Source organism: Notamacropus eugenii, chromosome 1 (genome assembly GCF_028372415.1).
Source record: "Notamacropus eugenii isolate mMacEug1 chromosome 1, mMacEug1.pri_v2, whole genome shotgun sequence".
NCBI lineage: Eukaryota > Metazoa > Chordata > Mammalia > Diprotodontia > Macropodidae > Notamacropus > Notamacropus eugenii.
This window is the reverse complement of record NC_092872.1, coordinates 173,855,653-173,871,916: the sequence shown is the minus strand read 5'-3', so window position 1 is coordinate 173,871,916 and position 16,264 is coordinate 173,855,653. Positions and strand designations below refer to the sequence as shown.

At 39.5% G+C, this 16,264-nt stretch overlaps 1 protein-coding gene across 1 annotated transcript in view; it reads right to left on the bottom strand.

The window, feature by feature from the left end:
* IL16 (interleukin 16) overlaps positions 1–16,264 on the bottom strand; it is a 172,427-nt gene that overhangs the window by 10,049 nt on the left and 146,114 nt on the right. Inside the window, exons 13-17 of the mRNA XM_072619270.1 lie at positions 12,870–13,026; positions 7,336–8,428; positions 6,453–6,630; positions 3,458–3,559; positions 2,669–2,918 (exon numbers count right to left, since the gene is read on the bottom strand). Of these exons, the coding sequence (XP_072475371.1) occupies positions 2,669–2,918; positions 3,458–3,559; positions 6,453–6,630; positions 7,336–8,428; positions 12,870–13,026 (1,780 nt within the window). The remainder of the gene's footprint in view (positions 1–2,668; positions 2,919–3,457; positions 3,560–6,452; positions 6,631–7,335; positions 8,429–12,869; positions 13,027–16,264) is intronic.

The following is a 16,264-nucleotide window of genomic DNA, read 5'->3' as shown; positions in this document are numbered from 1 at the left end:
GTAAAATTTCCAAGAGGCCTGGATGGGACACAGAGTCACACATCAGCAATAGAGTTGTAAGTTCTTCCTAAAACTTAACATGTCTAGGACTGAATTCCTCTTTTTCCCTCCAAAATAGCTGCTTCTCTCTCTCCTCCTTTTTTTCCCACATAATCTAACTACCTTATTTATCTTGATACTATCATACTCTTCCTTATGCAAGTTCCTTCCCTTTCATCTCCCTGCCCCATATAATCAATCAATCATTACATTCAGCTAATTTTTTTTTCCTTAAGGTCAATCATTTCCTGTCCTCACAAAAAAGTCAGCCTCCTTTTGACAAGCAAAGGTTGCTCCCACCTCTTTCTAGATGTTTCGGCACCCAAGAGTGACTGTATATAGCTACTGCATGTCCCTTCTTCCTCTTGCAAATGCCTTGGTGGTATGTCTTTGCCAGTCCGTGGTATACTTCAGCTAGAAATTGTGCCTCTGACGAAGAGGTAAAATAGAACAGACTTCCCTCTGTTCTCAGACTAACATAGTTAAAAGAAGTTTTATTCCCAAGGACTTATTAAGCCTGAGTTCTAATCCTGGTTTTGCCATTAGATGTGTGACTCTAGACAAGTTAGTTTATCTCTCTAAACTTCAATTTCCTTATCAGAGAAATGAGGGGATTAGACTAGGATCTAGTCACTTGATAATCTTTAATATGTCTTTCAGCTTTAAAATTGTCTGATTCTAACTTGGAATAAAATTCTCCATCTATATTAATTAAATGTTGTTTCTGTCATTCTGTGTTCCATTATTTTGGAATGTTGCCATGAGGTCCGGTTTCTTTCTAGGTGCTCCCCGTGGGGATGAATAAACTAGATACTCCGGTATGGTTTTTCAGGAAAAATTGGAAAGAGAAGAAATAGGAGGAGGTGTTCTTTATCCCATTCACAGAATTTATGGAGATTATCTATGAAAATGCTAAACTTCCAACTATATGAGCAAAGCATCCAATTATACAGGCCAATACTTCTTTTTACCATGGCACAAAGGCACTAGAGAGATCCACCTGGTGGGTGAGAGAATAGAAGAGAATCCAAGGAATATCATTGCAAAATTTGCAAATAAAATTAAGTCCACAGAGTGAGAAAATAATCTCATTTGAGGAGAGTAAGAAGAGCAAATCAGAGGAATAATAATGCCTGGGATTTGAAGAATTCCCTGACTTTGTAGCCAGAAGGAACAGGACCAGATTAAACAGTCAAAGAGTCAAGAGATGAACCAGAATAAAATAATTTTATAGAGGCAAAAGGAGAAGAAGAATTTCTAAAAGGTGTGTGGTAGCAGGTTTTCCTCTATAAAATCCCTAGCTTATCCTGGCTGGGAGCTACCTCCCTTAAGAAGGAGCCTACTTGGTGTGCTACCCAGAATAAATGCCTTTACTTGAGAAAAAAATTAGGTGTATGGGGGATGTGGTTTACATTTATTAGGGTGAAATACTTCAGAGAGTCAAAGTGATTAGGAGGTGACTTAGAACCATGGACAGTGGTAGGAATGGAAATCAGATTTCATATGTGAATGTAAGTAGAAATGGGTCACTTCCTCAAAGCAGAGGAATCTATAAATATTAATATAGAGTAGTCTTAAGCCTGAAACAAAGTCATTCTTGAAGCAAAATGTGATAACTTGGATCACAGTTGGCTATTGGGAAGCATGTCCTTATTTATTAACCAAAAGAAGGTCAGCTAAAATCTTGTGTTGTCTGGAATTTGTCAGCTCATTATTCACTATCCCATACTGTATCTCCATTAAGAGAGACAGAAAAACTAAAAAACACATGGTTTCTGCCTTCCTGGAGTTCATAATTTAGAAGGGAGATACAGCAGAGATAAACATAATGCATCATGTTATATGAAGAGTGCAGAGCTATGGGATCTTCCACCCAAGAGATGTGAGCTCTTCCACCCAGCCTGCACTTGCCTTCTGCCCTGACTTTAGGTGTGGTATCACCTTCTCTCTCTCTCTCAAGTGTTTAAACTTGCCTCTTCAAAGTTTCCCATGGATGATGATGTTACAGCATTTCTTGTTGATAATGACTCTGGAATGTGTAAAGCTGGGTTTGCAGAGTCTTTCCTTCCATTGCTGGGTGTCCCAGACATCAGGGTGTGATTGTGGGTTTGGGCCAGAAAGACAGCTAAGTGGGCAATGAGGCCCAGAGCAAGAGAGGTATTCTGAGCCTGAAATACCCCCATTGAACATGATAATTTTATTTCACCATAATTAGTTTTCTTTGTAATCCTATGTATTTTATTACATAAATTTAGAAACATCATTCTGAGAAGACATTCATAGGCCTCATTATACTGCCCAAGTAGGCCAAAATGCAAAAAGGTGAAGAACCCTTGGTCTAGACCAAAAGGTACCATGTCAGACTTCGGAATCCTACACAGATACCTGATGCTACTACTACTGTTACTTGACCCTTAAGGGATAACAAATAGGATGCTCATAAAGTACAAAATTTCCTGAATATCTTGAGTTCCCCAATACACATGAACCATTGTTTTTCCTAAGTAGTCCCATGACCAGGCACCAAACCTTTGGGGAAAAAGAGCTCTTGGCTACAGTGTAGGGAAGGAAGCAAAGGTTTATGAGGTGCCATGGTATCTATGGGCATCAGAAAGTGAGGAAAACTTACTTGCTTCTGTGGAAACTTCACTGTTTGCTGAAGATGCAGACTCAATGGAAGAATTCAATCCTGTCTCATCTTCCTGCATTTTCCTAGTAACAATAACAGCTTGCTTTGGGTCTCGAGCTTGGCGGATGATGGCCAAGGCTTCATTATGTGTGGTGCCTTTAAGAGATTTCCCATTAATGGAAAGGACCTCATCTCCTTTCTGTATGGTCCCTTCTTGAAAGGCTAGTCCATTGGGAAATACTCGGTGAACCTGAATATAACACCAAAAACAAAGACCAATGCATGAGAACAAAGAAAATCCCATCCTAAAAAAAATCCATGCAATCTGATCATTTTGTCACAGTGCAACTCTATCACATTGGTAGATGTCTGGAGTTAAAGATGAAACAAAGTGTTTGTTCATCTTTTTCGTCCCCAAATAATGCTCACTTACATCTATGCAGTACTTTAGGGTTTATAAGGCACTTTCCTCACCACAATTCTACGAGGTGGGCAGGGCACGTATTAATATTTAGTATGGTTTAAATGTGGAAAGGCATCTGAGATTAGCAGATAGCAAGGTAACCTCAGAATCTCCAGTCCCCAGAAGACCTGGAACCAGAGGCTTCACCTGGGGTGGGGTGGGGTGGGGGGCTTAGCTGACATTGTAAACATCTGCTCTATTGGTGGGCAGAAATGACTCCTTTCTTAGCAAGGTTTTCTGCCTCTCCATTCACGTTCAACTCACTAAGTAGCCTCTGTCCAAACTCCCAGAGGCCTGAACTGTGGCCAGAAACTATGACAACTTACTGTGATTGCTTTGTTTTCCAGATCAACTCCTCCTGCTAAACTGAATCCAAGGCCAGCCCCTTCCTCCTTATGCAAAATGGTAACATGAATGCTGTCAAATTGCTATGGAAAGAAAATATTAAAACATATTTAAATGCATTTGAATGAGTAGTCTAAGCCACTTATTGGTTACCTTAGGCAAGCTGCTCTCCCCTCACTGGGCCTCAGTTTCCTCACCTATACAATAAGAGGTTTAAACAAGATCCACCAAGGTCTTTTCCAGCCCTAAATTCAATGATCCCACCATTCCAAGACTTTCTTTTCCTTCAAAGTCCAACTCAGAAGATGTCTGATCCATGAAGACTTCCCTGCTCTTCCCCCAGCAGAATCTGATTGTTCCCTCTTTATATTAGCTTCTTTTAGGTTAGTTATATTCATTTACATTTGTTTCCCTGAACCTGCCACTAACCAAATATAAAATCTTCTGACTAAAATTTCCCATAGTGCTTCTATTTTGACTGAGAGTATGAATTTTATCTCAGAGCACAGTGGATTATAATTTCTCAGACAAGATAGAATAATGGATTTCACATCAGTAAATGCAAAGAGTTGCCACTTTTCTATATATACTTGTATACGTGAGTAAGTTTGTTCTCTCTCTCTCTCTCTCTCTCTCTCTCTCTCTCTCTCTCTCTCTCTCTCTCTCTCTCTCTCTCTCTCTCCCTCTCTCTTATAAAACCTTTTGCTGCATGTAAAGAACATTGGCCTTGTAATCATGAAGCCTGAGTTTAGGTCTCTATTCTGCCTCCTGATTAACTGTGTGATATTGGCAAGGTAAGGACCTTTTTTCTCTTGACCTCAGTTTCCTCATCTATAAAATGATGAAGAGTATTATCTCCAAGGCCCTTTCCAGATTGAACATTCTATGGTTCTACCATTTTTCTATTACTCATACACCATGTACTCTATCACTATATGGACACCAGCATCTCAGAACACAGGGTTCTACCCAGGACAAAGCTCCCCACTCTGAGGCAGACTTCTGGATCCTAGATTTACATGTTCTTCTTAGGGTACCATAATAGTGAAGTAGAACAGAAAGAGCACTGTTAGGAGTATGAAAATCTAGTCTATTTCATAGCATGTTAAAAACGCTCACTGAGTATCAAAAAGTATTCACAAACTAAGTGATCTTGACCACATCTTCAACTCTATGAGCCTCAGCATCCCCATTCATCACAAGAAGCAGTTAGAGCGGATAAATAGAATATAGCTAAGGGTCGTAGATCACAGGTTGTTTCAGAGAGAGCACTTCGTAATAGGAATGTGCTCTATGAATGTGAGGAGCTGCTATTACCACCACAATGATTATACAACTAGAAATGAAATAGATGAACTTTAAGGTCCTTTTCAACATGGAGATTTCTTACTTCTATTAATGAACTACCAGAGGCATCAATCACATGGTGAGATGGAAAGAAGTCATCCTATGCACTCTGTCATTGGCTACCTATAAGGGACTTTAGCTAGCAGGTCTCTCACTGTCAGCTTGTTTTCTTAAATGATCATTATAATTGCAATCTCTGAGGACCCTTCCTAGTTCTAAATCTCTGATCTTGTGATCTTGAAGTTATTGGATCCCAAGAATAACTCTTGCTTGAGAGATATTTGATCAGCTGAAAGGTTCCTTTGATCTCTGTGTTTGTTACCCAATAATTTTAATCTGTTTTCACAGAGGAGTGGATTTGAATGAGGGAAGCATGTGGGACAACATGCTCAACAACATGGTCAGACAAAGTGACCAGTTGTAGGTAACATTGTGAAATAGCAAAGCTAATCTTTAGCCAAAAGAAATAGAGGCTTGATCTAAAATAAAAACAAACAAAATAAATAAAACAGAGAGCAAATTTGTCTTTTCTAGCTTCCTCCTCCCACTTTTTTTTTTGCTCCTCTATCTAATCTATGTTAACAGATAAGGGCTATTAGTCTTACGTGGAATATTTTCACTATAACAGGAACATCTAGAAAACCTAAAATGCCATCAAACATCCAAAGGAATGAATCTCTACTTGTGGAATTTCAGAGAGGTTGGGGAAAACATTATGAGACAGAGGATTGTCCCAGTGTCCCTTCAAAACATAAATCACCATGTAGTACTTAGGATTCAGTAATCCTAAGGTGTACTTTCAACACTACATGGAAGCTACAGGCATGGACAATGGTTTGACATATGAGACTTGTTATAGGTATGTAATTGCATATCTATTGATCTATTATTCCAAAGAGATCAAAGAAAAAGGAAAAATACCCATATGTATAAAAATATTCATAGTTGAACTTTTGGTGATGGCAAAGAATTGGAAATTGGAGGAATACTCAGTAATCAGGGAATGGCTGAAAAAGTTATGATACATGATTGTGATTGAATACTATCATGTTATAAGAAATGATAAGAGAATGGTTTCAGAAAACCTGAGAAGACATATATGAACTGATACAAAGTGAAATGAATAGAACCAGGAGAACGTTATACATAGTAACAGCATTATTGTAACGATGATCAACTGTGAAAGATTTAGCTACGCTGATCAATACAATGGTGAAAGACAATTCTGAAGGACTCATGATGAAAAATGTTATCACCTCCAAAAAGAGAACGGATGAACTCTGAGTGCAAACTGAAGTATAAATTTCTCACTTTATGTTTCTTACTTTTTTTGGCAACATGGCTAATATGGAAATATGTTTTACGTGATTTCACTTGTATAGTTGATATATTGTTTGCCCTCTCAATCGATGGGACAGGGACTGGAAAGAGGAAAAGAAAATTTGGAAATCAATTTTTAAAAAGTCTTAAAAATAAATATTAAAAAAAACTGCTGCAAGTTTGCCTGCACTCAATCAAATTCACTGAACTATGATTTGTAGAATCTTTACTATTAGATCACTTCAGGGAAAATAATACATTACAAAGCTATTTCATGGTTAAGAATTAAGGCTTAGAAAGGACACATACCTTTAATGTTGCCTCATCTAGTGCCTTTACTTCCTCTATGAGCTTCTTTAATTCTTCCCGAGTAAGTAGAGAGATGACAGACTGTCCAGATCCACATGTAGACTGAGGAGAGTTGCTACCCTCCTCTGTGTCCTCATTCTCTGTCAGACCCTCAGAATAGTCTCTCAGCTCAGAAAGGCTTTCATGTTAGTGGGACAAGAGAGAACAATAATTTACTGTGAGATGAACATTCCACCATGGACTATGAGATTTTGGAAGACTGCAATTGATGCTATCTATAGTCTATACCTGCCCAAGTAAGTCATATGGGACTGAAAAATGATAAAACTTGCTTAGTGGACATTAAATGTGAGAGCCTTTTAGAGAGGAGGGAAGGGAAGTGAAGGGGAAGAGAGGAGACGGGAGGGGAGGAAGAATTATTTGTATAACCTTGGACAAATAGCAGCACTTATCTGGTCCTTAGTTTTCTTTTTCTGTAAAATGAGACAGTTAAATGTTCTCTAAAGCCCCTTCCAGATCTAAATCCTACCTATAATCCTACAAAGCAAACTCAGTTAAGATCCAGTCTTTGGGTAAATGTTTTAAACAGGGAACATCTCTGATCAAGGCTCTTCTAATATAGAGTAGCTGCTATATGGAAATTCTCCCTGACTCATTTTAACTATTTTCCCAGGAGTGTAAGAAGTTCCAAGAAATGTCCTTAGATTCTAGTTCATCAACCAGTCTGCTCAAAGTCTAGACTCATAATCTGATGATGGAAATAACTATCTTTTGAATAGAACCAGGGTTGAACAGAGTTCACTAGAACATATGCTTTGCAGTAGAAATTCCTGTGACCCATAACCTGTTAAGAGGCATGGAAGAAGTAGTCTAAATGGCTTACTTCAGTGAAAATCCCATGTCCAAAGAAGAATTTTCATGTGAAGGACTGACAGCCCTCATATCTTCCACAGACGTTGGAGATGATGTTTCCCGAGGGTTCCATGGACTGTGTCCACAGGAGACTGGAGATGCAGGAAGGCAGAGGAAAGATTTCATTAAGGCTGATGACACCTGGCTGCTAATGGAGTAGAGCTTGCTAGATTTCTCCTCGGTTGCCTTCATCTCACAAGCTTGATGCGTGGTCAGGGGGAAGCTCCGAGCTCTCTGGATTGGAGCATTATTCACAAGGAGGCACTGTGATTCTGTGATCTTTGCCTGGAGCAGACTCAAGAGATCACTGTCAGTGTTGTGGCTTTCCTGAGGGCTGGATGGACGTGCTGGTGGGGGTGAATCAGACAAGTCCGGGTCCTTGGGAACTGAAATAGCATGTGAGTCCAGGGGCAAAGGGGTCTTTGCAGGTGGAGTCTGCTGCTCAGTAGTATGGTGGGTACCTTGAGAGAAGACACCAGTAGGAACTCCTGCTTCTTGTTTACTAGATCTTTCTCTCTCTGAGAGGGAGAGCTTTGGAACCAGTCTCTGGCTTCCTTTCTCTGGGGGTTGAGAAGTACTGAATGTCTCAAAAGAACTGATCCTTTGTTTGATGGATGATGCTCTGCCTGGGAACAGGGAGCGCTCCCTCAGAGTGGGAGTGGGTTGGGCAGGAGTGCTTTGATCTGGTAGTGTTTTAGGCTCTGTGGTTCCAGATCGATTCCTTAGTCCTTTCAAGCTCTGACGAAACCAGGCTGGTTTGGGAGCTACTGGAGGGCCTTTCTTCACATTGCCATTTTCTTCAGCTTTGTAGCCTTTGGATACATCACCTGCAGTTTCAAGCTTCTGTAACACGCCATCAGAGAGACTACATTTGCGGTTTTCTTCACTGGAATTGACATTAGACCTGAGATCTAAGTGACTATGCTCTTCACTCATGGTGGGGCTAAATAAATTTTTGATGCAATCTGAAATTCGGACCCAGGGATCTTCCACAGTAGTGTCAAAGCTGTAATCTACCCGGGCTTGTCTTCTAAGTAAAGGATGCTTCACTAGTGAGATGGCACCTAAGAAACAAAGGAAAAAAAAGAACTTGAAGTTTATACCTCTATATGAGAATAGGCTAGTTATAAAGATCATATTTATAATGGTAAGGAAATAGCTGAAAATGAGGGTAATTGGTCATATCTGGTACATGGAAGGTTGATGCTGTTGGTTAGAGCCACTGTCATCTAACTCCCAGCCAGATGTAATTGATTCTAAGGGAGAAAGGGAAAGAGAAAAGGAAGAGAACATTTGTTAAGTGCCTATCATATGCCAGTCACTGTGCTAAGCCCTTTACAAATAGTATTTAATTGGATCCTCACAACAGCCCTGGGAGATAGGGGCTATTATTATTCCCATTTTACAGATAAGAAAACTGAGACTGACAGAAGTTGTGATTTGCCCAGGATCACACAGGTAGAAAGTATGTGAGTTAGTATTTGAATTTAGAAACCCTAAGTATTAACTTCACAGAATCAAAGCACTTTGGAGGTAGAAGGAACCTTAGAGATTGTCCAAAGCAACCTTTTGATTTAATAGGTAAAGAATTTGAGGATCAGAGACCTCCCAGACAGCTGCAAAAGGAGTCATAAATAGATTCCTGATCTCCCTATTCTGAGCAGAGTGATCTTTTGGCAATACCCCACTGGCTCCTAGTAAAATAATTCAAAAATTAAATTACATTCCTTTCACTCTTAAACATTTAACATTTCCTTTCAGCATTCAGCTTTTAATTCTATTTTTAAAAGATAATGGGTTTAGATGACTTCATTATTAATTAAAAGTCAGAGACAACTCTGACTTCAAACATGCTAATTTTGATTATTTCACACAGTTCGAGTTATAGGAACCTCAAGGGTCATCTGGTCCAATATCCTCATTTTACAAATGAGTAAAATTTGGGATGCAGGTACTTGCCCAGGGTCACATAGGTATTAAATGCACAGAGTAGCATTTGAATTCAAGCCTTCCTGACTCCATTCCAGTGCTCTATCTATTCAACCATACTAATGTGACAATTAAAAAGGATTGAGAGACATAATTTCTGGATAATTTAATCATTTTATTATTAAGGCCAGCATGTTATAATAAAACAATAGCTATTTGGCTCTCTTAGATCAAAGACCCCTCATGGCGGTGGGCTCACAGTTTATATACCCTTCAGAAACAGGTGTTCTTGAGGGGTGGCAATCAACTCTGATCGATTTTCACAATGGAAATGAGCGTCTTGGGGTACATGACCTGTGCCACCCAACTCTTAGTCAAAGAGACATCAATTTCCATATGACTTGTCTGACAAAAGGGAGGATCCACATTTCCCCAGACCTATCAGAGTAAACCCAAAGAGCAGGAATGCACCCATTAGTCTAAAATTAGAATTTCTTTTACTGTCTGATTAGATCTTGGTCTTCATAAATCTCTAAAAGAGATTTCCCACACTGGTTGCTTTCTGGATGAGGAACTTATTGGTTCTTATTCAATAATTAATTATTAAATATAACACAGAAATAATTTCTCACACTAGTTACGGTTGTGGTTAGACTTAGCTAGGTGGTAGCATATAATACAATGGTGGAATTGGATTTAGGAATAAGTGAGTTTGAATCCTGCCTCAAAGATACTATCTATCTGTACAACCCTGGGCAAGTCACTTAATCTCCATCAGCTTCAGTTTACTCATCCATACAATGGAGAGTATATTAACATCTACTTCACAGGGCTGTTGTGAACAACAATTAAAATTGTCCATGTAAAGTGCTTTGCAAATTATAAGGTGCAATATAAATGCTAGCTATTATTGTTATTTTAGACCTTATTGTTGTTATTGATACCCTGCTTATAAGAATAATGAATTTGAGAAAAATGAGTGGATAATGTCTTTCTTGGAATTTAAAAAAATAAGAAAATATAATACGGCCTAGATGGAAGAATGACTTGCCTAGGGTCACACAGACACTAAGTAGCACAGCCAGGATCACAGGCAGGCCCAGGCCTTCTGTCTCCAAATCCATTATTCTTTCCTCTGCAACAAACTATAAATAACAGAAGCTAATTTTCATGGCTGCTTTTACAAATGATGTCAAAAGATCATGGAATTCAGAATTAGGAGACCTGGATTCTATTTACAGATACTGCTACTGACGAGCTATGTGACGTTGAGAGAACCACTCCACTTCTCCGGGGCTCAGCTGCCCCATTTGTAATATGAGGGTACCTGGGAATCAACCCCGAGGGAGGTTTGGGAATGTGAACTGGGACTGGGCTCTTTGGGAACTAAATTAAGCTATAAAAATAGTCTTCTTCCCCTCCCCAGAGACTGAGGTAGTGCAAGAGGGGAGGGGGATTACGCCTCCTACATGCTGGGGGAATATGTATATTCATGATTACCTTTAGAAGGAAATATTCCTCTTTGTAAAAGCCCCGCTGTCTTCTAATAGCAAGAGTTAATGAACATTTGCACAGCACCTCACAGTTTGTATAGCACTTTGTACTATAAAGTACTTTGTAAATTGTATCTCTTCTACATCGCAACGTGGTTTTGATACATCACAGGGTCAGCACAAGAAATTTAATAGAAATTTTCTGGGAGTTTTGCAAAAGTTGCAGATGACATGCAAAGGCCAGTGGATGACACAAAAAAGGTGTAGAAACTCAAAAATGCATAGAATATATGTATAGTATTGTATAATATTCACATATTTTATCTTTCAATACCATATCATTCAGACCTTCTCTGGTATGAAAGGAGAGACAAAAAATTTTATGTAAATTTTCCAGACTCCCTAACCCTCCATGATGTGAAAGCGGTAACAGTATGCATTATCTTATCTGAGCCTCCAAACAACCTTCTCAGGTAAGGCCCACAGATATTATTATCTCCACTTTACAAATGAAAAAACTGACATTTTGAAACATGAAGGGTTGCACAATTAGTATCTGGGGATGAGTTTGAACTCAGCAGCTTTTTTGGTGGAATTCCTAATTCCTATAGAAGATTTTTTCTTTTGAACACTGAGAATTTCAAAAGTACCTTTCTCTAAGACTGTTTTTGATCCAAAGTATTCTCCATTACTTGATAACAACCTTGTGGTGAGGTATCTGTAGATACGTCATCCAGTTACATGCTTTCTCTGATCTAGAATACTTTTTATATATCATAGACTTAAGGCCTTCTAGAGAATAGGTTTTACATCTTCTAACACCATGTTCTCATACTGTGAAATAATGATGGGCATGTGAATTTAACAACTCTGTTATTTTAAATACAGCTTCCCATAATTTCCAATAGTATTACCTTCAAACCTATGACACACATGCACACACATATATGTATGTATATACATGTATATATATCTCATCTCAAATCTTTTTTTTTTTTAGTTATAAAGCTATAAAAAATAGATGCTAAGGCACCATGATGATGCCTCGTAGAGTGTCATTGGATAATTGCATAGGAAATGAAATGAAGCTAGTTAGCACATCATTCTTGAACCGAAACAATGTGCATAGTCCCCTTCTCAGTGTTATTTCCCACACTATTGCTTCACATTATCCCTGTTGGATGAGAGGAAGCATGGCATAATGGATAGAGTGGTTGATCTGGGAGTCTGGAAGACATGGGTTCAAATGTTAAACATCCTAACACATTCTAGTTGTGTGTCCCAAGTCAACTCTCCAAAAGTATAAGTTGCAGATGAGTTGTTAATCTGCATTAGTGGAGGGAGTTTCCTTACTAAGAGTTTCCCACAGAGATGTGTGTGTGTGTGTGTGTGTGTGTGTGTGAGAGAGAGAGAGACAGAGACAGAGACAGAGACAGAGACAGAGACAGAGACAGAGACAGAGAGACAGAGAGAGACAGAGAGATAGAGGGAAGGAGAAGAGAAGAGAAGAGAAGAGAAGAGAAGAGAAGAGAAGAGAAGAGAAGAGAAGAGAAAAGAAGAGGAGAAAAGAGAAGAGAAGAGAAGAGAAGAGAAGAGAAGAGAAGAGAAGAGAAGAGAAGAGAAGAGAAGAGAAGAGGAGAGGAGAGGAGAGGAGAGGAGAGGAGAGGAGAGAAGAGAAGAGAAGAGAAGAGAAGAGAAGAGAAGAGAAGAGAAGAGAAGAGAAGAGAAGAGGAGAGGAGAGGAGAGAAGAGAAGAGAAGAGAAGAGATGAGAAGAGAAGAGAAGAAGGAGGAGGAGAAGGAGATGAATTTTCATCTGCTAATGTTTAAGAGGAGAAGCAGTATAATGTAGTGGATAGAGAGATGGCATAAAAGTCAGGAAGCTCCCGGTTCAAACCCTGCCCTCTGACACATCCTTAAGGGAGGCTAATGCACACACAAATACACAAAATGACTATCTGACTTCCGCTCAAGTTTTAGAGTCAAACTTTTCAGGTTCATTTTCACAACTCACAAATACATCCATCCCCCAGACAGATGTTGCACATTGAGAAGCATCTAAAAGCATTTAAAATCCAAACATACCTGTCCTGGATACATTCGCTTGCTCTGACCCTGCTGGGGTTGAGGCAAGAGCCTCAGCACCCTCCACTTGAACAGAAAGTCTTGATTCTGAACAAGATGGGACTTCACTCAGAGTTATAACAGTTTTCTTTCCCAGTAGCTGCAGGTTTCCCACTTCCTGTGGTGTAAACAGGAAATATAGTCTGTCAAAACGCCATGCTATAAATGGTAAGAATTGCTATGGGCACAAGCCATCTTTGTGTTCTTGATTTTATCCTCAGCATAAATCTTAAGTAATGCACAGGCTTTTGCTTTAAATAAAAAATTGTTTAACAGCTTCACAATGAGCCACTTCAAGTACTTGGTGGTGAGGGGTGGGGGTGGGCATGGTAGAAAGAGTTTAATGACATTTCTTCCTATGCGTTTGTGCAGGACTAAAATGGGTTACAGTCACTGGACCCACCAAACTTGTGGCATTGATTTCCTGTTGCTTTAAAAAGAATTTCAGTGCAGAAACTATCATATTTTTTCTAACCAGTTAGTTTGTGGAAAGTTGGTTTATCACAAAATTAAATTAAAGGCAAAGCTTATAATGCACTAAAAGTCAAAGAAAAGGATTTCACAGGGCCTCAGGTAGAGAATTGGGGGGTGAGGTAGAGCAGGGCAGGTAGTTGCTGTACTTTTGGGGATAGCATTCAGGAGGAAAGCCTAAAAACTGTTTTCTTAGGTTTCAAGGAAAAGGTCAAGAGGATTCTTATTTACTCATGAGTTCATGATTCCTGCCTGCTTGATGGTCCCCAACGCTCAGCAGCTGGGGCAGCAGCCTGTTTCCTGGACCGCCTCTTGTCACCTGCTCTGCTCCTCAGAGGAAGCAATTAAGTCAGTGCTTTGTGTCTTCCACCTTGTATTGAATTTTATGTCTCTGATCTGTGCATGCTGAGAACAGATTACCATCTGAGAAAGACATCATTGAAATAACTCCCCAACATTTTGCAAATTAAAATACTATTCAAAGGTGCTCTTTCCTTTGTGTTCTACTCATTTAAAAGTTTAATTGCTGCATGGTCCTTTGGGCTTTCTTTAAGTTGACAAGACCACGAAGGCAGAGGAAATTACTCCAATGAGGTACTAAACTGGTACCATACAAGGCCTTGGAATATAAATCACCTCAAAGGAAGTATCTAGACAGACAATAGCCCTTCACATGGTATATAGAGGCAAGATAATATAGTAGATGGAGCAGGGATTTGGGGCTGAGAAGATCTCAGATGTTGCTGGTCATCAAGATGCCACCAAGAGGATGATGTCTTGACTTACAGGTGAATTGTATTTAAATGAGGCAGAGCTGCATAAAGTCATCAGCCTCACTCTCACCTCCAGGGACACTGGAGTCCAGTGACAAGACACAGGTCAGGAAAATTGGCGATGACCCCAGCTGGCCCAAGAGAGACCTTGGGCTTTTTAAGCTAGGGTCTTTCTCTGGTCTCACTACGTATGAGGCAACACCCATTCAGTAATTAAAGGACAGGTAAGAATGAGGGCAAAACATTGCCTAGTTTGCCTTTATAGAAGAATCAATTTGGGAGAGGAAGACCCTAGATATTTACTAGCTATGTGACCTGGGAAAGTCCCCAAACCTGTCTGGGTCTCTATTTCCTCATCGACAAAATGAAGGAAGTTGGCATGAATGACTTTTAAGATCCTTTCCATTTCTAAATCTATGATCTTAATGGAGTTCCAAAGGCAATGTGTAAATAGAAAAAAAATTAATTTAAATTAAAAATAGACAAAACTAAACGTAAGTGGTGCCAGCCTATCCTAAAATGATGAATTTAGAAAGACTAATTGAATTTCCACCAAGATAATGGTCATAAAGATAATGGAGCATCATAGAGGGCACAATACCTGTGTAACACCAGCTCCATGTTCAGAGGATCTGGGTTCAGTTGCTGGGTCTGTCACTTCCACCTGTGTGACTATGGGCAAATCACTTAACCCTGCTGCATTTCACTTTTCACATCTCTAAAATTAAATGTTGTACTAGGTGACCTGCAAGGTCCCTTCTAACTCTTGATTTATGATCATGTGACTGGATGACCTGAAAGTTCATTTCTAGCTCTCCATCTAGGATTGGCAGATATATTTCCACAGAACATGAAACACCTAAAAGTATGCTACTTTTAATGGAATATTCTATCCTTCAGAAGATATCACAATTAATCATAAAAGAAAAGAAATGTAAAGATGCTATGTACCCAAACACTTTATTGGCCAACTCTCTCTGTACTATCTCTGTAACCTAACCTGCTGCATTCTGGAGAGGTCTTCCATAATCAGACAAGTACTTGTCATGCTCATGTGGCAAAGTACATTCACCAGAGTAAAATGACTGCTAGGGAGACTTGCTGGTTCCTTCCCTGGTTGCTTATACCCAACACATCTGCCATCTATTTTGTTTCTTGACAGACTCTTTGGGGTAACCTTACTCAGCCTTCTAAACTCAATTTAATTTGGGTTTCAATTTAAAGAGAGAAGTTTTCAGAGAAGTTTTCTTTGCTTTTGTTGCTGAGAATATTTCCCCAGCTCCTTAAGTAGGAGCCTCATTGTTTTTATCCTGCTGAAAAGAGGCGATTAGTCAAACTGTGCCCTCCAGCAGCATCAGCTCATGCCTACTCAAGGACTTTCACTTAAGCGGTTATGCATCAGCAGTTAGCACAGTTCCTTCACTTCCTGTTCTGTTCCCAGGGCCACCAAAAAGGTGATCTTAAGGTCCATGAAGAGTGCGCGCTACTGCCCCCTTGTATGCTATTTTCTAACCTGTGCCTTTACAGCCTGGCAACTAAAAATCTCGTTAAGTTTTGCCCTCTGCTGCCCTAGGCTCTCAGTCACAAAGATAAATGACATCCATTTAAAAAAAAAAAGGAAGAAGTACAGTAAGTAATTCATTAGCTAAGTATAAAAGCAACCACATCCTGCTCTTTGAGGAACTCAACTTCCTTTTTAGCAACCTGAGTTCCCCTTCCTCTTCAAGATTTCAGGCTCTCACAGTACTGCAAATAGCTCGGTTTGTTTCTTTGTTCAATAGGCTTTTTTTTCTTTCTCCCAAATTCTAATTCCAAAACACTTAAGGTTTCAAATCCTATATCTGGCACTAACTTTCTATATGACCTTGGTCCAGCCAGTCACTTAACCTCCCTGGGCCTCAGTTTCCTCATCTGTAAAATGAAGAGTTGGGCTAGATAGCCTTATATAAGGTTCCTCAGAGGTCTGGTTCTCTCTTCATAACCCAACTTGTTCAGTTATTTCAATCGTGTCTGACTCTCCATGATCCCAGTTGCCCAAAATGTTCATACCCATCTAAATGAACATTAATCAATCAATTACCATTTACTCAATGCCAAGTTAGGGAAAAATGA